Source organism: Epinephelus moara, chromosome 1 (genome assembly GCF_006386435.1).
Source record: "Epinephelus moara isolate mb chromosome 1, YSFRI_EMoa_1.0, whole genome shotgun sequence".
NCBI classification, from domain to species: Eukaryota; Metazoa; Chordata; class Actinopteri; order Perciformes; family Serranidae; genus Epinephelus; species Epinephelus moara.
In genome coordinates, this window is record NC_065506.1 from 31,067,920 (window position 1) to 31,093,042 (window position 25,123).

General features: G+C 42.2%; 1 protein-coding gene across 1 annotated transcript; it reads right to left on the reverse strand.

Moving 5' to 3' along the window:
* Positions 1 to 316: 316 nt before the first annotated feature.
* On the reverse strand, positions 317 to 24,020 carry cmtm4 (CKLF-like MARVEL transmembrane domain containing 4). The gene is made up of 4 exons (XM_050045167.1): positions 23,252 to 24,020; positions 12,871 to 13,047; positions 2,092 to 2,190; positions 317 to 1,570 (listed from the first exon to the last, which is right to left on the reverse strand). The coding sequence occupies exons 1-4, from the start codon at positions 23,435 to 23,437 to the stop codon at positions 1,406 to 1,408; spliced, it is 627 nt and encodes a 208-aa protein (XP_049901124.1). The 5' UTR covers positions 23,438 to 24,020; the 3' UTR covers positions 317 to 1,405.
* Between the last annotated feature and the right edge of the window lie 1,103 nt (positions 24,021 to 25,123).

Consider the following 25,123-nt stretch of genomic DNA (forward strand, 5'->3'; position numbering starts at 1 on the left):
AAACTCCGCACAGAAGGGCTCCCCCACCCTGGATTCGGACCAGGAACGAACTTCGAACCTCTTACTGTGAGGTGACAATGCTAACCACTGCACTACTGTGCAATTCTTTTTTTGTTGACCACCGTGTAGTTTTTGCACGCAAATAAAATTATCTTTGGTAGCATAACATTAGTTCTTCATGGTTCTCTCCTGAAACTTGACCGAATGCTGTCAGACTGGTTTCAAACAAAGTGGATCTGACGAATTAAGTGTCGACTTGCTGGAAATGAACAGCGCTAACGTACGTTGAATCAAGAAATAAATCAATTTGTGGCTCTCTTTTTAAATAATCTTTGGGTTAGGGGGAAGGTATCAAGTATTTTGAAGTCAGGCTCAAGTCTAAGTGAAATCACAAGTCATAGGTGTTAAAGCTCAACTTAAGCAGCAAGTCTTTTTTGATTTTGTCAAGTTGAGTCTTAAGTCATCAAATTAGTGACTTGAGTCTCGAGTCCCAGTCATGTGACCTGCGTCCAGAACCTCTGTGGAATGGAGTATTTTTTATTGTGGTCTCACAACTGTGTCAAACCCACTGCATGCATTTGTGTTACAACAAAGTAAATCTTCTTCACTCACTTCAAAATGTGGACCTTTTGTTGTCTTTTCTGCAGTTAAGAATGACCCTGTACTGTTGCTGCATCACTGCTGGCAGGAAAGATCTTAGAAGTGGCCAAAGGTTTAATGTTAAAGGCATTTGTAAAGTTAGTCAAGACTAAGGGGAAACAAACATGATTAAAATATCTAATGTCAGCCTTGCCCACAGGTAGAAACTAAAGGCTGATGTCAGTATCTAAGATGAACAGTGAAGTCGTGATGCTTCTGTTGTGCTGCGGGTTACTGTGTGCTGCTGGTCCAGTGGCTTCCTGAATCCATGATCACATTTGTTACCACAGACTTCACAGACAGCGGCATGAAATATTGTAAGCAAACTGTACAAAAGCTGACCTTCTTTAACTCTTCACAGTGAAACACAAAACTTTCTCAAAAGTCAACACCTACACCAGAACAGGAGTTGGAGCACGGGCTCTTCGTGAAAGTCATCCTTCATACTGACTTTAAAGTTATGTGGATGAAAAGTTTTACAGAGAATACCTTCAATCCTGACTGGAGCTCTTCACTTTAGAGTCTTTATGTGTCACTGAAGCCTGATAAACAATGCCTCAGTGCTCATCTGTGACCGTAAATGAAGATGTATTCAGTGGCTGGGCGGGCAGAAAGCGCAGCTGAGGTGTTGTAACGAGAAGTCAAAAGCATGTGGCGAGTTTGAGATGAGCCCTTCCACTCACGACTTGATTAAAATACTGAGTCCATCTCAGTCAGCTGCCCATAGTGTGGCTTTCCTTTAGTCTGTCTGATTGTCTGCCAGCGCTCATGCGAGCTCGGGTCTCGCTTCCATTTCTCCACGAGACGCCGTGCGTGCTCGCATGTACTCGCTGGTCTGAGCTGCCCCTGGACACCCATTGCCGCGGCGCCATCTCCGTACCGCCAGGAAGGTGTTTATTCCATACACACCTGTCACCAGGAAGCCGAAGATCTGCGTGGAGACAGGAAGTAGAATAACAATGTCTGAATTTGAATGGGACCCAAAGGACTGAATACAACATGGCCACACAAAGTTGATTTAGGCACAAAAAGCAGACTAAAAAGCTCACTTGATTATAAGTGCATGAATAGACACACACAGATAAATGACTATGATCATGCTTGCTAAAAATACAGACAGTGGTCTAGTGTTAATAAATGTGCATGCGGGTTTATTTTGGCAGCTCTCTGCTAACTAATCAGAGAGCATGTGACTCAGATCAGATAGTAACTGGAGCTACCAGGCAGCAGCAGTCAGATATTTCAAACAGAACCAGGAAAAGTTCCTCGGTCTCCTCAGCTCACCCACACACACAAGATTAAATAGTCTGATACCTAAAAGAGACGTCTGCTGAACTCTTGGCTGACACTATTCAAAAGCATCTATATATTTCTGCTTTGAGAGGAAACTTCATGCCTGATAAAAGGGAGTTTGTAAATCTCTGGCAAAAGAGGACGGCTCTGACGACTCACCACTGCTGCTATTTCAGCTCCAGTGTTGTGGTTGATGCAGGCCAGCACAAGAGATGACAAGAAGAAGAAGAAGGTGCTCGCAGCTGTGTTAACCAGGTCCTGTAGGAAGACACAAGAACAAGCAAGATAACATCAGACTACAGATCAGTACTACAGCACAGTACTACATTTTCAGGACCTGAGTACAGAATATTTCATGATGGGAGCAGCTGATGCAAAGAATTTAACTTTAACCACAGTCACAATATTTAATTTTCAGTACCAATCATGGACTGTACAAAACAAGTCGACCTAGCCTTTGTGACATCACCCACTGGTTTATGGACTCTGGTTTTGAAGCCTTGAGTTTGGCATTTTGGCCATTGCAAGTGGCCATATTTGGACGAGAGGGTGGAGCCGTGGAGGAGCAAGGGGTGGATCTGACTGAGAACCTGAGGAAACCACCGTGGTAGGAAGCCAAGCCCTAAGACATACCCTGCTTGGGGTATCATAATTTCCATCATAATTGAGGTATCACAATTTCCAAAATGAAAGTCATGCTGTACTGAAGAGGGCTTAGACCTAGTGATTAACACCATAAAGTCATTAGGAAATTGTTTTCTGAGGTCATGAATCAAGTCTCTCATGGGATACTACAACTGGACTGCTTTATGCAACCAGTGGAGTTGTCCTCTGCTGGCCATTAGAAAACATGCAGGTTTAAGGCACTTCCCCATTGGCTTCACTTTTCAGACCCACAGGTTGCCGCTTAGTACTGATAACAAAACTTATTTAGATACCTTGTTTAAGGAATACAAATATGTTTTACTAAAAAAGTATTTCTTCATTTCACAACAAGAAAAAATCTTGAAATCTTGACAAAAACATATAGTCTGAAAATGGTAAAGAAGAGAGCAATATATGCCATTTTTCAGTACTTGTTGCTTTATATACATTGTCATTACCCAAAAAGTATAAAGGTCTAGTGTGTAGAATTTAGTGGCATCTAGTGGTGAGGTTGCAGATTGCAACCAAAGGAAACTTCTTCCATGTGCCAAGCATTTAGGAAAACTACATTCTGGGAACCCATCAGCTGTATTCAGCGTCGATTTTTTGGCATTCCGGTTTGATCTGAACGGAGGAGGCGAATTTCCGTTTCCAACTTCCTTTTATAGATAAGTAAATATGCTGAACCACTGCGATGGATTCAGAGTTTGCTGTGACGCCAATTATGTTCCGCCTCGTTAGTTCACCGCACGGACCGTTGAACCTGGCAACAACTGCAGCCGGCTCAAACATGATTGGCGAATATCACGCGGGCTACAAACAGCCTACAACCGGAAACCAGGGCTCTTCCGCTCTTCTTCCGGCGGCAAGATCTCCGGGGTTTGCCTACAGACTCTACATTCACTGAATGTACAGTCTGTATATAGAGACTAGGAAAACTATGGTGGCCGATGCAAAAATGCAAAAATGCAAATGGCCCTATCTAGAGCCAGTGTTTGGTTTGTTCATTCTGGGCTGCTGTAGAAACAACAAAGCGAACTCTGTGGAAGAGGACCCACTTCCTTTGTAGATATAAAAGGCTTATTCTAGGGCAAGGACACGCATGTCCAAAGTCCAGTCCTGAGGCCAACTGTGTCTCGCGGAGAGATGTTGGTTAATATTAATATTATTGGTTAATCAAGTAGGACAATATTTTTTCCGTTGACTTTACCATGGCAAGACTATCATATGGTTTGTAGACATACAGCAAGTAGGACAGGCAGAACTAATGTGTTTTCATAAACACATGGTACAGTAAAGAAGCAAATGTGCATGACAAGCATATCATGCTAGGTACAATACATAGCCACAGTAAAGAAGCGTAAATTCGACAGCAAGGGCCGCCGCTTTCAGGAACGGTGGAAACTTGAATACACTTATAGATGAAACAGTTGCGTTTGTCTCATTTGTATGTGATTTTTTTTAATAGCCTGTATGATGTGCGAAACAGCTGGCTCCCATTCAATTAAGTTTGGAAACCCCCTTTCTAAGGTAATGAAAACACATTTTTTCAGGTGATTACACACTACTGAAAACGTAGTTATGAATATTATATTCCATTTCTGCCAATATAGCTCTTTAAGTCCTACACACTGGACCTTTAAGGTTCAATACCCAGCCCCACCTGAAGTATATAGCATATATAAATTCAAAGAATATGTAGAGAAAATATCTTCTAATACAGTGGTCTTTACATAATCCTGCAAACAGCTGCCTCCTGCATTTTACATTTCAGTCATTTTTATTTTTCCTCACAGCAGGAGATGTTTGCTGCACCAAAGTGTATCACTGAAGTATTAAAACGATGATGAAATTTAAATTTCAATGCAAAAGTAATGCTGCAGATCAGTTCAATGATGATACCAATCATCTTTTGTAGAGTCCACAAACATCAAAGGTCTTTCTGCAACTATTTAAACCCGCATTCGTCTGAGCAACAAGTCTGATGCCACCTCCAGGTAGGACATCCTGCATAATGTCGTACCATGTTGAACAAACAAAGAGTTTGCTCACACTCTTCGAACCAGCCAGACTGCATACTGACGCTTCTCCATGAGTTTAAAACTGCAGGAGGGCAAAGAATCCAACAGCACATAGTTAAAAGCCACCTAGCACCTCGTATTACACACAAACACACATAACTCTCTCCATCCCCCACCATTTTACACAGGAGAATGAAAGAGATACTTCCCTTTCATGTTTTACTCTCCTGTTTTCAGCAGCTCAGGCAGGCAGCGAAGGGTTAATAATGAAGTGCTCAGCCTGACTGGGGCACGGCCCTCGTGATCACATGCGTGATTGTGATCACGGCAGACATGGTCTCTCATATGACACACAATGCTCAAACAATGGCGACTGGAACAGACACTACACACAAACGTGCACACACACGCGCACACACACAACAGATGAGGCAGACAGCTCAGCCGGGCAGAAAAACTTTGCAAGTGATCCTGCAGTTTAATCAGTAACGTGCTGATATGGAACCATGACACCTCCTTCTAACTGGCACAGTTAATATGCACCAGCATTATAATCCCCACACACATTACTCACAATACACACACACTGCTGTCTATCTAGCCCAACCGGTCAAACAGGAAATACTGTGTATTCACCCGTCAGTTCAGCTCCTGCAGTTGACCCTCAGCCTCTCTGTTTCACTCGTTTCCCAAATTCCAAGTTTTAACCAGGCCAGCACTCTGTGAAACCTTTAATAACACGAGCACAGACACAACCAAACCACTGGCTCTCCGGCTTATTATTGGCTCATATCTTTGTTTCAGAATCTTCTCTATCTGCCGAGATTCAGAGTATTGGTCCAAACTAGCATGGTTTAAAAACAAAGAAATTAGTTGAGCTTTAAGCTTTTCCCGAGCCAGAACTGAACCCAGAAGACCCCAAAAATAAATGCTTCTCCCAGTCAGGGAGTCAAACAGGCAGACATACTGTCCATGACACTAACAAGGAGAGGTGTAATGCACTTGTAGCAAGCAGTTAGATAATATTCTCAGTTAATATTGACCAACATTGTCTAGAGGAACAAAGTCTTGTGACTTTACCTGTGTAAACTATTAAATAAAGAGTTGCTTATTTTGTAAAAAGAGTGCTTCCTGTGCCATGTATGTGCCTAGTCTAAGAGAGAGTCATCTTACAGGCTCACCACTGCCATCAAAAATCAGTAACAATTGTATTTTCCGCTTCTATATCAGGTTTGCGCACTAAAAGGAGGTGCTTGTTCAGGGGTAAATCATATTAAAACACACAATGTTCCATGTAACTGTACGTTGTCCTCTGTTTCTGTTTTGCTCTTAAGATAAAAGCTACGAATACTCAATGGACTGCAACTATGGAAACCCTAGAGGACAAAGCACAATACTAATTATAAAATCTCTTCTCCTTACAGTCGCAGCGAGTCCCACTGGGCTCCCAGAGAGCTTCATGCAAAAAAAAAATCTCTCTGGCTTTCATATCTACGCCTGATTCCTTCTGAAAAGACAAATAAAGATAGCAGGGAAGTATTTCATGTCTTTTGTCTGCCTGGGTGGCAGACTTCAGCTGTCAAAACCCAGAAAGCTTTTATTGGATTCCGCTTGTAGGTAAAGTAAATACAACATGAGGAAAGCGGTCTCTGCTCTGAACTGATGATAGATTAATGACTATAGCTAATAATAACCACAAACCTCAGCTGTGTGTGTGTGTGTGTGTGTGTGTGTGTGTGTGTGTATGTGTGCGGATTCAGCAGAGAGATGTAGATCATTACCAGCAGAATAACCCAGGGTTAAACATAGAAACAAGGTTATACACATGCAAACACACTGTACATACAGACAACATACAGGAACTGGAAGTTCAAAGAGTCAGGTTAATCCTTTGCTTGCAATATGATCCTGTACACAGTGGTACTGCATGGATGCTGTGACACTGGTGTGTGTGTATTAGGGATGTAAACAAATACATTATTGAAAGATAAGAAGATAAATAATGCTCATTGAACAAAGACAAAACAAACACCCATAAATCTGATCTGTCTGATCTTGGTTCATACCCATCATATTCTGACCTCATTATGTCAAGTACTACACCACAGTGAGAACAGGAATGACTTTCTATGATGCAGATTTGCCAAAACATGAACAAACAGGCTATAAAAGACAAGATGCAGGCAGTCTCAAATTCAACGCTGCTTGGGGTTAAAGTACAAATCAAGTTTTTTAAGCGCATGGTTAAAATATTGTGGTTTTTGTGTATTTTGTTGGCAGCTAAACCTACACGTACGAAAAGTATATATTAAAGTAGCAAACAATTTGACAAAGAAAACAATCTTGTTGACATCTAACATTTTTAGTCAATAGACTGCTTCAGGGATGACATTATTTTGTAGGCTGACCTGGAAGATAGCATTGCCCTGATTCCCTCGACAAAAAGCCAATGGGATATTTTCGTCCAATTTTGGATTACTGCAGAAAATAAGCTTGGTGGCAAACAAAAGTTTACAATACTAACATGTATTGTTCAGCACCATAATGTAATGTTAGGTGTAAATGCAATCACCAGAAGTAAAAAGCTAATGTTAGGCTATAAACAAATTACTCCACGGTTGCATGGCTTCAACATTAGGTGTTTCTCAAAGTCAAGGACAGATCCTTAAATGGCTGACTTTCAAGGATGCTACATCATCAATTCTCGCATAAGGACTGTTCCAATGTCAAGGATCCTTCAAATTCCACCAAGGACAGAGTCCTTTCTTTAGAGAATTTTCAAGGGTGCAAGTGTGTACCCACAGTGGGTATAAAGTACCCATAATTCTTTGTGCATGATTTGGTGAAAGTAAAGCCGGGGCCTCTTCAATGAAAACTACACGGCAGAGCTCGGCAGGATTTAGATATATATGTCATTTCTTTGGATTAATATCTCTAGGAATTTATAATCCAGAAATATATTTGCCCTTAAAGTCACGAAAGTCACAAATGTAAGCAGTATTTTTGTGACTTTCATGACTTTAAGGGCAAATATATTTCTTTGGATTAATATCTCTAGGAGTTTATAATCCAGAAATATATTTCAAACTAACCCCCTCAGTCCCCAGAGGGTTAATAACCCACACCTGGGGGCACTCCCAAGCTTGTTCCAATGAGTGTTCCCCGAATGCTAGGAAGGATTCTTGCCTTGCCTCTGTAGGATCCTGTCCTACCATGGAAGGATCCTTGACTGTGAGAAACACCAACTGTCACCACAATGAGGCTGTGATGACATTCCGCAGTCTCATTTAGCCTCTTGTTAGCAACCATCTTTTTTAAGACACATGAAACCTTCAAAATTCACATGCGGGGTATTTACTGACGTATTTTATGTTGTAGAACAAAATGTGACCGTCTCTTCAGCTTGTGTTAACCACAGACATTATTTCAGGCATCTCTCCGAGAAAGCCATTCATAAAACCCATTGACTTCCAGACGAGGGAACCGGGAGCACTAAAATGCTAACTCGTTTCCGCAGCTGAAGACTCATTCCTGCACCCCTCTATACAGATCTTTTATGTGAAACAAACTGAGACAGACAGTAGCTAATGTGTGAGGCTGTGACAAGCCCATTCATTCATAACCAATTCATTCATGCATTAACTCTGATGAGGTCCTGTCTGTCCCCACAACAAAACCAACCTGAATATATCAGACACACTGGCAGGGTAAGCAAACCGTTGCTCTCCTTTCAAAAAGAGAATAACAACACTAGTATCTCTCTCTCCCTCCCCTTGTGAATGTTGTGCAGTGTGTGTGTGTGTCCTCAGCATTGCCCCATTTCTTTCCCAGAGCCCCTCAGCATGCCCGACAGTTATTTGGCTGTGAGAATTAGGACAACAATACACCGTGTGGTCTGCCGTTATCTCTCTTTCTAGCCGGTTGAGCAAAGCAAGCTCAATCACGCAAAGTAAAGTTCAACAAGTCACCGAGTGGCTTTACAACAGGATCCCAGGATTGCAGTCACTTCCTTGTTGAAGGGGTGGGAGAAAAGGTCAGGACCTGTGTTTCCCCCTCCGTGCTGCCAAAGTCATCACAGAGGGTGAATTGGAGGGGATGGGATCACATAGCACATAATTGTACGATCAAAACCACATTATAAAACAGCTCAGAGGAGGGATGGCTGCATCGGTCGCCGCTTTGGAGTTTGGAAACAGGGAGAGGCAGCAGAAGGGTTAACAGTTGGTTAACACTCTGAAATGCTTACTCATAGTGAAAATCCCAGGGGCCTAATGTGACTGGAGCTGCTTTGAACTTGACAGACATAAACAGCGTGGGGTTCGGCCTACAACTGTGGAGTGGAACTGAGCATCATGTGCTTGTTAGCCACAACAGTTTGCAGTCGGGGCAGACTGTGAAATCAAACTGATGCTGCAGTTTAATCACCAAATGTAGACTGCAGAGGCTTTTTGTGTTGTCAACACAAAATTCGTTGTCCTCCAAATATAGACTCCTCTTCACTAGATATGAAAGACTGAATATTTTTGCACATACCAGCATGTTTCCAGCAATAACAGTGAGCCAAACCGCAGCCCACCACAACCTCTTTGAAGAACAACCTCCTCTGTGAGTCTAATGGCAGCCCACAACCAAACTTCTACGCAAGCCTGCGCACACAAATATACATGTTAATTGCATATTTCTACACTATTAATCACCTGAGAGGAAAAATAATTAACCAGTCAGAGCTGACATGAGGAGGATCAGCGAGCTTCAGGAGAAAAGAAACAGAATGTGTAAGAAGAACAGTAGGATTTTAGGTTTTATAGACTGCCACTCTGAGACTTTAAAAAGCATTCGTTTGGCGTCATTCAGCCAAAAGCAGAAGCCAAAGTCACTCCCTCTCTTCATGTATGAGGTGGAATACCGTACCAAGGATGCCATAAAGCAATCTGATAGCTATGGTTGGATTTGGACATCTGGCTGAACATCCATTACTACTCTACGTACGCTGTGTGGCCTCTGGAAATACAGTTTAAGACATTTTTTCCACTCCCCTCTGTAGAGGATACTTGGCTGCAGCTCAGAACACGCCAACGTGTGTATGTAGGCAAATACTGAGAGCCAACCAGTATCTGCTGGAGAACACCCACCAGGTCATTTGCTTACAGCTGACAATGCATATCCTGCTGGTAACACTGAAACTGTACGCCTCCCCCAACTGGCTCCATACTCGCTAAAGTTTCACGTTTCATTGGTTTAATAAGCTCCTTCTAAGCCTCATAATAAATACAAGACTACACACTTCAAGCAGACGTCTATTTCAGACTGTTCTCATGCACTGATCAGACATATACCTACAAAAAGTAAAGCACCACAAATCTTATAAAACCCACGTAATCTGGAATGCTACGATCATGTGACCGATGTGCTGATGGGTGAGAAGAAGGAAGTAAAGACTAAAAGTCAGCGTAAGGAGGCACGTTGGGGTAGTGGAGGAGTCAAACAACACAGGACTTTCCCCAAGAGACCAGTGTTCATGTCCCATGTGAAACAAAGTGAACTCTGAGCAATTTTAAGGTCACCTGGTTTGTTTTCCTTCACCACGCCTACATAATTTTCCTTGCCTTAAGAAGAAGAAAAAGAGGAGGAAGAAGAAGATATACTTTATTAATCCCAAGGGGAAATTCTGTTTTTTCACTCTGTTGTCATATACAGACAGGCCCGAAATACACACACGTACAAACAAGACATATACATGCATTAAATGGAGAGATGTCAGATTAAGGGGGCTGCCCATGGACAAGTGCCCCAAGCAGTTGGGGGTTAGGTGCCTTACTCAAGGACACCTCGGCGGTGCACAGGAGGTGAGCTGGTACCTCTCCAGCAACCACTCCACGCTCCATATTTGGTCCGGACAGGGACTTGAACTGGCGACCCTCCAGTTCCCAACACAAGTCTCTATGGACTGAGCAACTGCACCCTAACCTAACCTAACCTAACCTACTTAACTTTACATCCATAATATCATTCATTTTTTGTAAGATATCATATGAACTGGTGTATAAGGACACGTTTTCTATGTATAGCTGTGCAGGTAGATCAGCTCATAGAAGAGAGGAACTGCATTTAGAAAGACTTGGTCTGATACATAAAATAGGTTCAAACATTAATGTTACCATGACATTTATGACAATTATGGCACTAAAAGTATGAGACGAGGGAAATAAAAGCAAGAGTGACAAGCAACACTGTGACTACACATTTTCTGTCTGTTAAACTTTCACAGTTTAAATAAGAACATAACATCGACGTAAACATAGAGTAACAAGAGTCTACAGTCATGCTGGCAGCTGTACCCCTAGGCTCAGAGGTGCCTTAAATTAAAGCCGAACCTCAGTATGTTAAAATGCAAACAGTGCCGATGCTATTATGTCCATGTTTGGCAGGAATAATGTTTACTATGTTCACCATCGTAGTTTGGCATACTAGCGTCTGAACATCTGCGTAATTGGCAAAAAACACACAGTACTACTGAGGCTGCAAAAGTGAGTACAAGATAATTCAACTAGCCAATTTACCACCCACTCAGAGAAATTCAGCAAAAAGTCAAGCTTGAAGGAATACTTTGCAGAGGTCCTGCAAATGTTTAATGTTGTTATAAGGACTTAAAGGAATACTTCAATCAATAACGCACTTTTTTTTATGTTGAACTGGTGAGGAAAACTTTGTTTTTCTCACATGCCTCCACTTTGAACGAAGAATCTGACACGGGAGAAAATTCTTCATGAACTGGAGTAAAAGGGCTTCACATTTAACAACAGCAAAACTCTATCAAAACACCCAGTAACAAACTCTCACACAACTCGTGCAGTATTACTCAAGTCTCATTTATCCGGTTGTATGCTCAGTACTTCCCAAACACATGCATTTTTGTTAAAACTTTACCATTATCATACTTCCATAACTGTCTCACGCACAGATGATTTATGTGCCTGGGCAAGCATGTAAACGCACGTGTTTGCTCAGGCATGCTACTCATATGGGTAAGGGTTTTAAAATTGTACGGTTTAAGCAGAAATGCTTGGGAAATACTGAGCATACGCCTGGATAAATGAGACTTGGCTTATAATACACAGGTTGTGTAAGAGTTCGGGTGATTTGATATAGTTTTGCATGGACCCCTCTGACTTCGATTCAGTCAGGAATACTCGTAATACTTTTAACCATTTATTGCGACAAATGTAAATACAGCTTGGTGTTGAGGGCTTCGCTCTTGAGGTGCTCCCTGGATTAGACATGCAGCATGCTAGAAGTCCCATAGTACACAAGAGTGGGCCCAATCAAGATGTTAAATACCATTTTGACCTCAGAGCTATGTTAGGATTCTGAATTAGAAAGGTGGAGGCTGGGGTGGTGGAGGTAAAGCTTTGCCAGCAGCAGCAGCAGCAGCGGTGTGTGGCAGCATTAGTGTAGCAGGGATCACTGAGTAGGAAGCCATACTCAAATGGACTGCCTTGTGTGGCAATGGGCTGTGATTGGCGTGTGACTGATTAGAAACAACGATCCAATCAGCTGGCTGTCAGCTGATTACAGTATGACGACGTATGATTCCTGCATGCACTAAACTAAGCTTCATTTCATCAAGAATATTCTTGTTTTTGGATTCTCCATTCACCTTGGAGGCACACAAGAAAAACAAGTTTTCTTCACCAGTTCAACATAACACACAGTGCGAAACTGACATACAAATGATCATTTTGTGGGTGAAAAATTCCTTAAAACCATATGAACTATTTGCAGGACCACTGCTTTTCAATTTGCCATTATAAGATGAGGCATGCTGCTAGATTGTTGACAACCTGTCATCAGACTCTCTGACAGAATATGAAACAAATACAATAAGGAATTACCTTGACAATAGTGTTTTTGTTGTAACCAAATACTTCCACACACTGTTTTTGCAAATTCACTGATGCCGTATTCCATCCAATTGTAGTATTATGTTCAGTATAGAGACACATGTAGCCTGATGATCCAAGCTCAAACTCCCCAGCCTTGCAATCTCTTCAAAGCTCAAGTGTGGAAACTTTTCCAATGTGTCAGATTCTACAGTTTCCAACTCTAGTCGCCCCTGTGGTTGTGTAAGAAAAAACACTGCAGCAAAAAGGGAACGCTTTTACCTGCTGCCATTTTCACTCTTGTCACATCCCTATCAACAAGCTTTTGTTCTAAATCATTCAAATGCATCATGTTTCAGGTCCTGAGACACTTCCTGTCTGGCTGTACCTACCGTGAGGCTCCAGTTGACGTGGGGCACCTTGGTGTGCAGGTTGAGGCTGAAGATGAGGAGGAGGACTCCTGTCACCACGAAGGCACTGCAGCTGACAAACTCGAAGAAGTAGACCCCCCCGCAGGGAGAGCACATCATGATGGTCTCTATGCAGATGAATCCAATAAGTGATAGAACCTGAGGTGAGGAAGAAGAGAAGGATATGTTGAGTATACTGTGTATTTTAAATGGAACCTGGATAAATCTCAGTCGTATGAAAGTTTGAGCGAGACACTGCGTAATATAAAAATGACAAAATAAATGCTTACACCGCTCTTGAGCTTAAAAATACTGTAGGTTGTGCCATTTCCGTAGCTTTATGTGTGTGCCTGTTAGTGCTGAAATTCCAAGCTTTCCAGATGATGAAGTGATTGTCCTATGAATAGACCAGAGGCTGTGAGCCCATCTCATGAGTCCCACTCCTGGCAGCCTGAAGATGCCTCCCTCCAGCCAACATCCATCAACAAACCACAGTATGGGAAGAATTCTGCTATTTAGGTGTTCCTCTTGCCATCTAGACCCCGACAAAACCACACACAGATTACCGATTGGCTCAGAGCGGTCCAAGACCCAGAGACATAACAGAACCAGGAGAATGCCACTGTGATATATTACCGACCTGAGGCAGCCGAATTCAAACCAGTTTAGACCAGATCTGCTTGGTCTACCAGAGCGGGACAGGTCTGACATTTTGTAATAAATGTTGATACAATATATATTGTATAATAATAGGTTTGAGCTGAGGGGATGATTGGAGGTTTGACTGTGAGAAAAAGTCCATGGCGACATTTTGAAAGCTCAAGAAGGCAAATGGCACAAACACTTAGGGCCATTAATATCTAAGCTTTTAACTCTTTGTATCAGACTCACTATGCACTGTATCTGGATTTTTATTGTCAACTAAGGTATGCTTTTTGTCTTATCTGCATGACTGCATGCTATCTATCCTGCACCACAATAGTGTTTGATCACATGGGATTTACAAATGTTCATGCAAACTGGAAGGGCCAGTTTGTTTTGCATGAGCAGATGGGATTTTACAAAGGTGTTAAAAGGACGTGAAGGTTTTCATTTCCTTTTCTTTCTCCTTCATTTGCAGAAGGTGCCTAGAAGTTGCATACAACCCCTGTTAGTGTAATTTCACGCAAAGTAAATCAAAAGTGTCATGGCTGATTTAGAAAAAAAAACAACAAATGGTATTTAGTCCCAGGCTGAGTGGGAAAAACTGAAAGGTTGTGCAAAATATTTTGTTGACGCATGCTTTCTCTAAGACATAGGGAAAACCATCACATATGTTTCTAACAGTTCATGTTAAGATCACCAACCGGTTCACAACACTGAGAGAGCAGAAAACACAGGCGGTGTAAAGTTTCCAATAAACTGCAGCAGTCATTTCTTCCATGAACAGATGACTGAAGTGCTGCTTCATTAGCTGCTTCTTCTCCATCAGCACGACACTTGAGTGTCTCACTGCTCTAGGTCGGCTTTGATACAAGGTTGCGAGTAAATGAATTGTCCTCTGATGATATTGAATTTTTCAATAAAGTTTATAAAGTATCAGAGAAGCGTGTGAATTGCACAAGCGGTGGCTTGGTGATTAATTCTGCTTTAGTTTCAATTTGTTTTCACATATTAGTTGGATAATTAAAAGAACCCCCGGCTGCAGAGAGGGCAGGTTTTTGTAATGCAAAGTTATTATTTCAGGCAACTGAGCTTGGGTGAGCGTCATTTACACTCAAGCTCACATCAAGCAAGCTTTAAGGCCCACAGTCATCATTAAACAAGGGTGCCACCAGTTTGAAATCCACTTCCTCTGTGTCATTGGGGCAACAAAGTCAGGGGAAATGGGCAGGCATGAGTTAAGGGATGTGGTTAGATTATCTAAAGAATTTGGTGGGCAGAGAGAGAAGGAAGAACATTAGAGAAATGATCACAAGGCTGCTACATGTGGAGGAGTAACTGTCATGGGAATGGGGAAGAGCAATGGAAAATCACATGGACAAAATGATCTGACGACAAAGAAGTGGGGAAAACTGACTGTCGTAGATGAGACTATGCCATGCACCAGTAGTTTAAAACCAAAGGTACTGATAGAACACATTATTCCCTAACTCCTTGTACTTGTCCCTATAATACATGACATAACACTAAGTGCCCCAACATGAACCCCTTCTCAAAAGACTTTTTAAACCTTTACAAATGTTTTACCACCATAACAAATGACTTGACACGTATAGATGGACACAATCGACCAAGCATAAACCCACCGACACACATAGCACTGGCCTGTAAGCTCCCCATGCAAAGCTATCTTCAAACTGCTTTTGATATGGAGATGAAGTAAGAGCTGTCACCCACGGTTTGTGTATGTGTGTGTGCAGAAAAAGAAGATGCAAGAAGAACAGTGATTCAAAATCGCAAAAACTGAAAATCTACTTAAAAGGAATGGGTATTTACTAGTTTATATTCTGCCTGTTTTGGTATGCCTATTCGGGACTGATGCTTTTTTGCAAGTAATGAATTCTAGTTGAGATTGTCTTTCCACCACAGCTAGTTCCATCTCATTACTTGACACTGCTGAAAAAACGCATTTGAGAAGCAAAAACCCGAACAGTCTCATTAGCAGAAGACCCCCCCCTCCTCTTTCCTGGCTCTCAGCAGCTCAATAGTCGGCCCTATTTGTTCACTTTAATGAGCACAGTCTACTGTTTCTGACAAGCATAGTGTTGTTGTGTGGTGACTGGCACTGGTGAACTGTCAGCAGAGAGCTCTCCTGTTTGTGACAAGACGCTTTGTCCAATCTTCCAAATCTCCGGCTGAGACATCACCTCACAGGAAACACTTAAAGATCCACAGTTAGTGGTGGGACTTTCTGGGCGCCTCACGATTCAATTAGATTCCGTGTCAGAGATGCAATTAATGCCTGCTGTTCACTGCAGGTCTTTTAAAATAATACTTTCAAAAGGCTAAACTCTGACACCCTCTCACATCTAAAGACAACGTGAGTTTTTAGTCATGCACTGTAAGATTTTGCAAACACTGCAGATCTTGCAGGATCACATTTATAAGACTACAACTAGATTACTTTTGAGATGATTTCCCATTCTGCTATTGGTGGAAAATATTACGCCAAACTACCTTTAAGAAATATGAGAAATGAACAATTCCTTAGGTTTCTGCAGAAACATTTAACTCTAGAAACACAAGATAAAAGGCGTCATATGTCAACAGTATTCTTGTCAATTCGGCATCTATGTAACCCATAAAGTCGCCTCCACTTGCCACCAGCCTCCGTTGGTTAGCTGCCCTATTGGAGACCATAGTAATGAGAGGTGAACCTTTTCAAAAAGTAAAACTTCTCACTAAAGTAAGTGCTGGTTGGTGGATCAGATACATGCCAACATATAAACACAGACTCTTGTTGACTTCACAGCTCCACCTGTTTCTCCTCCTTTTACACAGTACAAGAGAACCGAGACTTGTTCATGTTCTTTCCACCCCAGAGTCCCCTCCATCTGCATGAGCCAAGACTGAAAACTCACGACAACATTCAACATGTTTGATTTTATCGAAATGTCAAGATAACAAAAAGACTCAATTAAGACAGCCCTGAATGAGTTTTATAACCACTTCACACCAAAGATCGAGATCATGGGAGCACGCACCGACTGAAGTGAAACTCTCATGATTTTATTGGGACATTGGAAATTTGTCTGCAACAAGGAAATCGCTCGAAAAGTTGTTTGGTGTAAGGCCAGCATAAAACAAATATCGATGCATCTTGAAGCATCTTTATAGGTCAGAATTTTTTATTTCTAGACATAATTTATTTTCTCTCCTTGTGTGACTGCTTAGTAATTTTAAAACATGGCATATTAGTAATGATACTAAATTAAAATAAACACCTGAATTTACTTCCATTATCTTTATCAATACAAGTAAGTTATTTCACCATTAAATTGGTTCAGCCATTAGGAACGTACAGCCCAGTGTTATAAAATTGTTAAAAGATTATTATAATGGCAAGAATTTAGTTTTAAATTTCTAGGGCAGCCCCCTAATAGTCGACCAAATGTTAGTCGACCAGGTCATTAGTCGGCAAGATTTCATTAGTTGCTTGGTCGCAGAAAAAAAAAACATTTTTTAAAATGTCAAAATAAATCAAAACCTGTATGTTACATTAATTCAAGGGGCTGGTACCTGCGGTTATTCCACAGGCTAGTTAATAACATGTCCAAAGTGTGGGATCATTTTGAGAAGGTGAACGACGAACCCAAGGTGATATGTAAACTCATCTTCATTGGTCGACTACAAACATGACGTATCATCTGAAACATGGAAGTAGCTACATGCCCATTAGCCCACAGCGTCATTAACAGGCGGCTCGCTCAGTGTGTGACGTGCACTTGTAGATAAAATATAGGCCTATATTAATGAAGGTTCATTAGTACGGTTTTGTATTTCTCTGTAATGTAGCACAGTGTTAACAATGTTACTGATACTATTCTTTCTCACACCTTCAACTCAAACCATTGTGTTGCCCCGCCCAAAATATATCATTTAATAATTAAATTAATATCGTAAATGTGCGGGCGACTAGTCAACTAAATGACGACTGTTGGTCGACTAGGAAAATTCTTAGTTTGGGGCAAGACAGTATCTGTCAAGAGAGAATCGTGATGCATTTTTTAATCAATTTTTCCCCCCACGCCTAACATGCAGTGATGCGTGTACACAACAAGTCCAGCAGTCACACTGATACACTGCAGACAAGAGAAAGCAAAACCACCATCAATACGACAAAGGTTTCATTTTCTGCAGCTGCTGAAGCCTCATTAGAGCATGTAGTTGGATAGCAATCTGTCTGTGACTGTAATACAACCAAAAAGGTTACACCCAAACAGGAGTGAGGGGCTGCATGGGCTGAGGGGTGATGTCATGTCTCTTAAAGAAAGCATATTGCTTTCCCCGAGTCCCTGTGTAGCAGGTGTCAGGCAGCCACGGGGGAGGAGGCGGAGGATCACAAAGCACCACACTGGATAATCTTGTAAGTAATGATTTTATGTCAACCTTCACCCCTACACACACTATTCATCCTGCATGTGCAAGCGCACAATCATACACATCAACTCTCTTTCTCCTCTCTCTCCAACATGCACACAAATCCTTATCTTTGGGATTAATACACATTATTAGTTGCCTTTAAAGGCCTCTTGAACTCAGATCCCCTTCTTATACACCATCTGTTCCAGGCAGAAATTAATGGAGGAGAAAAGAGGCCTTGCTGTGGAGACTATGCAACATTATATGCTGCACTCCGAGTGCTATGGGACCTCATGCACACACACACGCACACAAAAAAATTACCCAAAATGTTGAATATGCTTCAGCAGCAGCCCACAGTCGTGTATGTGACGGAAAATGTAGCCTGAATGTAGGTTCTATTTCACCCCAGAGGATAAGGTAAGTGTGTTGTGTAGGCAACGGCATACATGTCTCCCCACATGCGTGCACAACGTGCTTGTTGTCTTTACATCTCTCTACAAGCTCTCAATAAGTAATGTTCCAACCAGAAGAGAATGGAGCATATGGCGTCTCTCTCAGAGCAGGAAGTGCTCACTGACATTTGGGAGCATCTGGTAACTTCATTACACAACATCCACAGACTGAAAAAAACACCTTATCATAAGATTTAATTACCACTCCATAGAATAGGACTTAAAAAAAGGGAAACATGGGTTTGCATACCACCATAAGAGCATTGTTATTCACCATGAAGGCATGAGGCTTGTTGGGAAACAATGAGGGTTTGATTAGTGTACTGTCAAGTCCTATAAGGTATCAAGTTCCCATCAGTGTAGAGGGGCACAGACTGAATATCAATTGGTCTTTGTTGACCCAGTCACAGCAAAGAGACAAAGACAAACCTGCTGTCAGGATGGACACACCTCGCTCAGGTTACAACTTACTGGGGGTTGTCTCTGGTCAGTGCGCGGCCAGGAGCAGCCGGCGTTTCCATTCATCCAAGGAATGACAAGTCAACTGGCTCTATAAAAAGCCTCTGCAAATGCATTTTAGTGATGTGGTGTGCAACAACAACACAGCTTTATTAGCACTCAGCACCTTGGTCTGCGCATAGGGAAACAGAGAATTTCTCAATAAACAAGGGTCAAATGTTAAAAATGTCTTCCAAAGTGCAAACAAGACCTGAATGTAACTCACTTTAGCAAAGATATAAGGAAGTATGAATATCACCAGAGGGGTTTTGTGAGGCATTTAAGGCCCACTAACTTTTTAGTGACGACAGGCAAATCTGACATCATCGCACAAGCTTTACATTGAAGCCTTAATTCATAAAGCAGAACTCCTTATTCCTCTGTGTGTGCAAAAATCTGTAGTACAATTCAGCATGTATTGTACCGAGCCAGTCCTTTCTGCATTGATGCTTATCATTACTCCATTTAACTTATTCCTCTGCAAAGATGATCCATTAACAACGCATCTGCCCTTTGAGCCACACAGCAACTCCCCTGTTGAAATAGTGATATGAATAACAGGCACAGCACCTCCTTCCTAGTGTTTTCCAGATTAACTGTGTCACTGTGCTTGTACGGAACAGAGCACGCAGTCATTGTCATCCATCCACTCTAAAAAAGATCATTAAACGGCCTCAGCTGGCACGGAGCTAAATGATTAGAGGGCAGAACAGTAAAAATGTGAGCCAGTGAAGCTATTACCGTTTGGCTGCAAGCCTTATGGGCCTCCTCTAAGATACTAAATGTAAACTTGGATGACTTTCAACGGTCCTGTCCTTGTCGGTGAAGGAGATACGACTAGCTCAAACTGGAAAGTCAGTATCAGCGCTGAACAAACCATAGAAAGAGCAAACAAAAGGAACTTAGATCATGTTTATACACCTGTATTTACCTTAGCTGTACTATACCTGTTAGGTTTTACAGCATATAATATATGTGGGAACCTCCAGGCACAGAGATGGGTGTGCCCTTGCTTTGTTCTTTATTGTTTTACAAAGTATATCTGCAATATTTGCATGATATCTCTATCTTTTTTTGCAGCTTTTTCATTCTATGTGTATCACTGCCTTTGCAATGTTGTGTGAAGGCTCAATTTACTATTACGTTGCACATGTGGGCACTGGTGGTACGTGTTCTGAAACAAAGACTCACCTGTGGAGCTGGTTATTGAACCTAGATACTTTTAAGGTGTCGCATATTGAAAAATGGCATCAAAAGTGTTGTCAAATTTAAACTGTATTTTATTGAGGCAAAGTTTTGAATGGCTGTTGAGAAGAAACTTAAAGCTATAGTGCGTAACTTCCACAGGTCCGTAAATGTCCGTTTCACCCAAGCCACTACCAGAGGAGATGACACAATGCTGATTAAGCCGATCGGCTCCTCTAACATCTCGCGGTATTTTTCAATATATATCATTTTTAGTATGCGTGTTGACCGGCGACATTCCCGCGCTGGCGCACAGGAAATGCTTCCTCACAACAAGAAGGGAGAGGGAGGAAGAGCGGAGAGTGTCATAGCAAGAGGTAGAGCGCAGGTAGAAAGAGAAAGCAACATGGCGGAGAAGCGGCCGAGACACAGTTCAGAAGTGGATCCTACCACAAAGGCAAGTGTTACTCTGTGTACGGTGTGTGGCGACTGGCGAGTGTTACTCTGTGTACATGGAAGTGCCGCCGGCTTATTAGTTGTAATAACGCATTATCCGCTGGGAGGCGACAGAAGTTACGCACTATAGCTTTAAAGGTCCAGTGTGTAGGATTTAGGGGGATACACTGGCAGAAATGGAATATAATATAACAAGTGTGTTTTCTTTAGTGTATAATCACCTGATAATGAGAATTGTTGTGTTTTTGTTACCGTGAAAGAGCTGTTTATGGGGAGCAGGTCCTTGTCCACAGAGTCCACCCTGTTGCACAGCCATGTTCCTACAGTAGCCCAGAATGGACAAACCAAACACTGGCTCTAGATAGGGCCATTCCCAACAACAGCATCGGAAAAACACTGATTTTTAAAGTGAAACTGCTTTATCCAGTGTTTTTACTAGTTTAAATCAGTGGGTCTGTTTGTTTTAGAGAGGACGAGACCTCTGCGGATAATTCAGCTCCTGGTAAAAACCTCCTGAACGACTGCATCTTAAATTATCAGAGAAAAAAAGGTGAGCACACATTAGCACGTACTGGACTAGCGGCCTATCTCCGACATGCTGAACAGCATTGCAAAAACACTCATTTGTAACATGAAGCTGCTATATTCAGTGTTTGTACCAGTTTAAATCACTTGGTCTGTTTGTTTTGGAGCAGAAGAGACCCCTGTGGTTAATTCGGCTCCTGGTAGAAACCTCCTGAACAATGGCCACTGAAGGCATTCTAACCAGGAGAAGTTTCAGCTGGTTGCAATTTGCAGTCCTCACCACTAGATGCCACTAAATCACCCTGAATCTTACACACTGTTCCTGTAAGAACTTCAGCATATTTTGTTAAATGTAATGGGTTAGTTGAAAAAAAACATATTGTTTTTTTAATGCAAGGTATCAAAACAGTACTTTATCAGTACTGAAATTCAGGTTTTGTATCAGCATAAATATTAAAAGGTTTTAATGATATGCAGCCCTACTTGTTGGCCCATATCACTATGGTGTTGCATGAAAGGAATCCCTACTATTCAGATATTTAAATAATCATGTGCATGCATTATACATATTAAAGCCATGAGGCCAGGCACCAGCATGATCGCACACATGAATAATGAGAACATGATTTTTATCGTATTGCATTTCTCTCTCTGTGGGCAGCCTCTGCAGCTAAAGGAATATTCAATACAGAAATAAAATCATTTTTGTGCTGTCAAAGACAATGTTCTATCATTCTGCTGTGAAACAGATGAAGGCTGCGAATATGAATCTCCCTTTTAGTTACCGCCTGCTCCAAACTTCTCCCACGCTGATGACAGATGGCTCCCTATCCTAACTTCCCACGTACACAGAGGTAAACATTACAGGTGTGTGCAACAGCACAGGCTGACTGTACTCCTCTGTGAGACCGGTGGGACACTCAGACACCCACAAGCTTAAAAATGTTTTCAAACTTTATCTCAAGTTAAACAAAAAAGTTTTAAAAGTGGAGCAGAGAAGAAGCCAGCAGTCTGAAGGATTATCTTCCAACGGTTTGGACTTCTAGTTTGCTTGTGCTCTCCACAAACATTGTTAGAGGTAATTGCTAGTTTCCTCAACTCGATGGTTTTTCCTGTTGTGGACACACTACATCATGTGTATGAATGTGCAGGCCTGCGTCTGACTTTTTTGGCACCAGAAGAAGAGAAATTGCTCTGGCTCGATAGATATTTCCTCCTCTGGTGAATTGTCAGAGCTTTGGGAGCCCTCATTTCGCTTTGTTGGTGCCTCTGTCCCGGCTCAGACATCTGGTTTAGGTGTATTGATATGAAATAACAGAGAAAATGTGTTTTTCCAGTAACCACTACATCCTCAAAAAAGTCCCTCAAGAACGTCTAGCTTATTACAAGACACAGACAATATTACAAAAGTCAATGAAATCACAATAAATGCACTGATTGCACCAAAATGTACCATTGAAACACATTTGAGTCAATGTGCATCCTTCAAAATAAAAGTATACTGAAAAATATGCATGTCACATGTTTGGCCAGGTGTGCAAAGCATTACTAAACACCCCTACACCTTCACATGTCAAGGGGTAGGCATGCTCAAGGGTGTTGGTTTCATTTCAATACTACTGGGGACACATGCATGGGGGGGTTTGGAGGTGCCCTGCCAAAAAAATTGGAGTATCAAACACTTAATTTCCTACACTCTGATGATTTTATACACACCAGTTTTGCCTTTTCAGCCTCAATTACAGTGTTAACATCTTAAATTATGTCAAAATAAAAGTCCTCTGCTAGTGTCATGGTTTTATTGCACATATTCTAAATACTGAGGGGGGTATGTCCCTCCCAAAAAAATCTACGCCTGTGAGCATACTGTATGCGTGAAACCTGACTGACCACTATTAGGGATGTGGTGCAGGGTAAACCAGGACCTGTGGAGCCACAAATGAACATTTGGGTTAACCACTTGAAGGACAGGATTAAACAGTAAGGCTAATGCTCAGAATACAGTACAGATGTTAAGTGAGAGCTTTTAATAATAATATTTTCCCTTAAGATATTTGTCCATATGTTAGTGGCAGCTCAGATGTTATCCACCAATGGTGCGTCATAGTTTGTTTTACTCACTTTCCCGAGGCTGCCCATCTCTGAGTATTACAGTAATGTACGGTCGTGCTCAGACTTACCACTTCCACCACCTTTAAAATCCCAAAGTATGACTTGAGGTACTCCACGTCGCACCTTATCCCCCCCAAAACGTTCCTTGAATGGACGGGCTCGGTGGTGGGTTGATACGGACTGCTGGCCCCGGAGATCATGGAAGTGTTGGAGGCCTCGCCGTCAAAGCCCTCCGCCTCCTCGGTGGTCCTCATGATGACTGTCGGGAGAAGCTGGACTCTCGACGGGCAGTGTTACCACATATAACCCCACGCTGACAAACCGCCTGGATCCACCTCACGGGCGCAGGTTATGTCTCGGAAAGCACACTTTGTTCCATGCAGGTCTGGGAAGTGGATGGAGAAAACAAACCAGACAGTCCACTTTTCTCACAGCCACCCCACGGGGAAACAGCCGCGGAGGGTGCGCTTTAACATTACGCGCAGTCAAATCAGGCTGGGGACGGTTTAATGTAACCCTGCGCTGCTTCCTCCTGCGCGTAATGTTGCGTCTCTGCAAAATAGCCGCACTTCTAACTATGTTAGGCGGGTCACTTGTTCGAATCCCAGTGTCACTTCACCATGGACGATTCTGGATAGTTCGGCAGCACGGAAAACAAATGCCTACCGGGCTGTGGGACTCGTCTCTGCGGCCGAAAAACATCCACCCATTATGGCCCAGAAGAACCGAGAGAGAACCTTATTGTGTTTCCTATTGTAAACTTAGCCTGGTCTTTTACAGCAGCAGCCTACAGTGAGGCTGCCTGTATGCTGCTACTCGCTATGGATGCGAGGCAGGATTGTCTCCGCCCCTCTGAAAACTGCACATTCTTGTGTAGGCTCTGCGCCCCGCTTTAAGTGCTCCCAAACAGGCTGCAAAACGAATCCAGCCGGAACCACGCCGACAGGACCCAGATCTGCTGCATTTTTTCTGTCTCCTACACTGCTCCTTTCTCATCGTGTGTGCCTCCAACCAGGCCTGATGACATGATTTCTCTATCTCTCAGAGGATTGCAGTGTGGAGTTTATACTGTACTTAATCTTCCGGGGCTGCCTATCACTGTAATGATCTCTACAGTTTTCTCTGTTATATATAAAAGCTTATTATCCCTCTAAAACAAAACTTTAAACACCAGCTGCTTTGCTGCAGCTGTTTATCTTCAATTATAATCATGCAAGAAAAACATCCTGCATTTCTTATCAATGTCAGGTCAAGTAAACTTTCAGAATTCAGGGATAGGCCTAATTTCCAACCCTGCTTCCCTGTACCTCACTGCCCTCCTATGGTAGTTAGTGGTATTAAAAGGTTGCCTAGGTGATTGCAGAGGGATAAGAGATGCTGCAAAAGTCCATCTGATACTTGAGTGTCGCATCCAGCAGCTATTAGACTTTAATGAAGTGGAGCAGATGCAAGTGGATGCTCAGTATTTTCAGCCGGGGAGAGTTCAGCTCTGCATGTGGCCCTGCTGGGTATCGACTCAGCTCAAATGCATGATACGAATGTGCAGATTCACCCTGACACAGTGGTGGAGTGGTAGTTGATGAGGTGGGTGTATTACTAGGTAGAAAGGTAGGTTACTGAGGAGGAGGTGGGTATACTCGCCTGCATATACCAATGTTTTTTTGGCTGATACGTGGGTATACTGTAAACCAGGGGTGTCAAACTAATTTTAATGCATGAGCCATACACAGCCCAATGTGATATTAGATGGGCCAGACCAATAAAACCATTGCACAGTAACCTGTAAGTACCCATCAGCTCCAATATTGTCCCTTTTTTGTGTTAAGATTTACAGGTATAGTCATCCTTTCACAAAACAGATGAACAGCCTGAGTCAGTCTACTTCTCACTGTCATTACATGTGCATTTATCCACACATTTCCTGATTCTTTTGAACTGAA

Coding starts and splice junctions, on each gene's coding strand:
- cmtm4 (XM_050045167.1), bottom strand. CDS start 23,437: ATGAGGACCACCGAGGAGGCGGAGGGCTTTGACGGCGAGGCCTCCAAC. Junction 2,191..12,870: donor ACGTCAACTGGAGCCTCACG/GTAGGTACAGCC, acceptor GTCTTCCTACAG/GACCTGGTTAACACAGCTGC. Junction 1,571..2,091: donor GAGCTGAAATAGCAGCAGTG/GTGAGTCGTCAG, acceptor GTCTCCACGCAG/ATCTTCGGCTTCCTGGTGAC.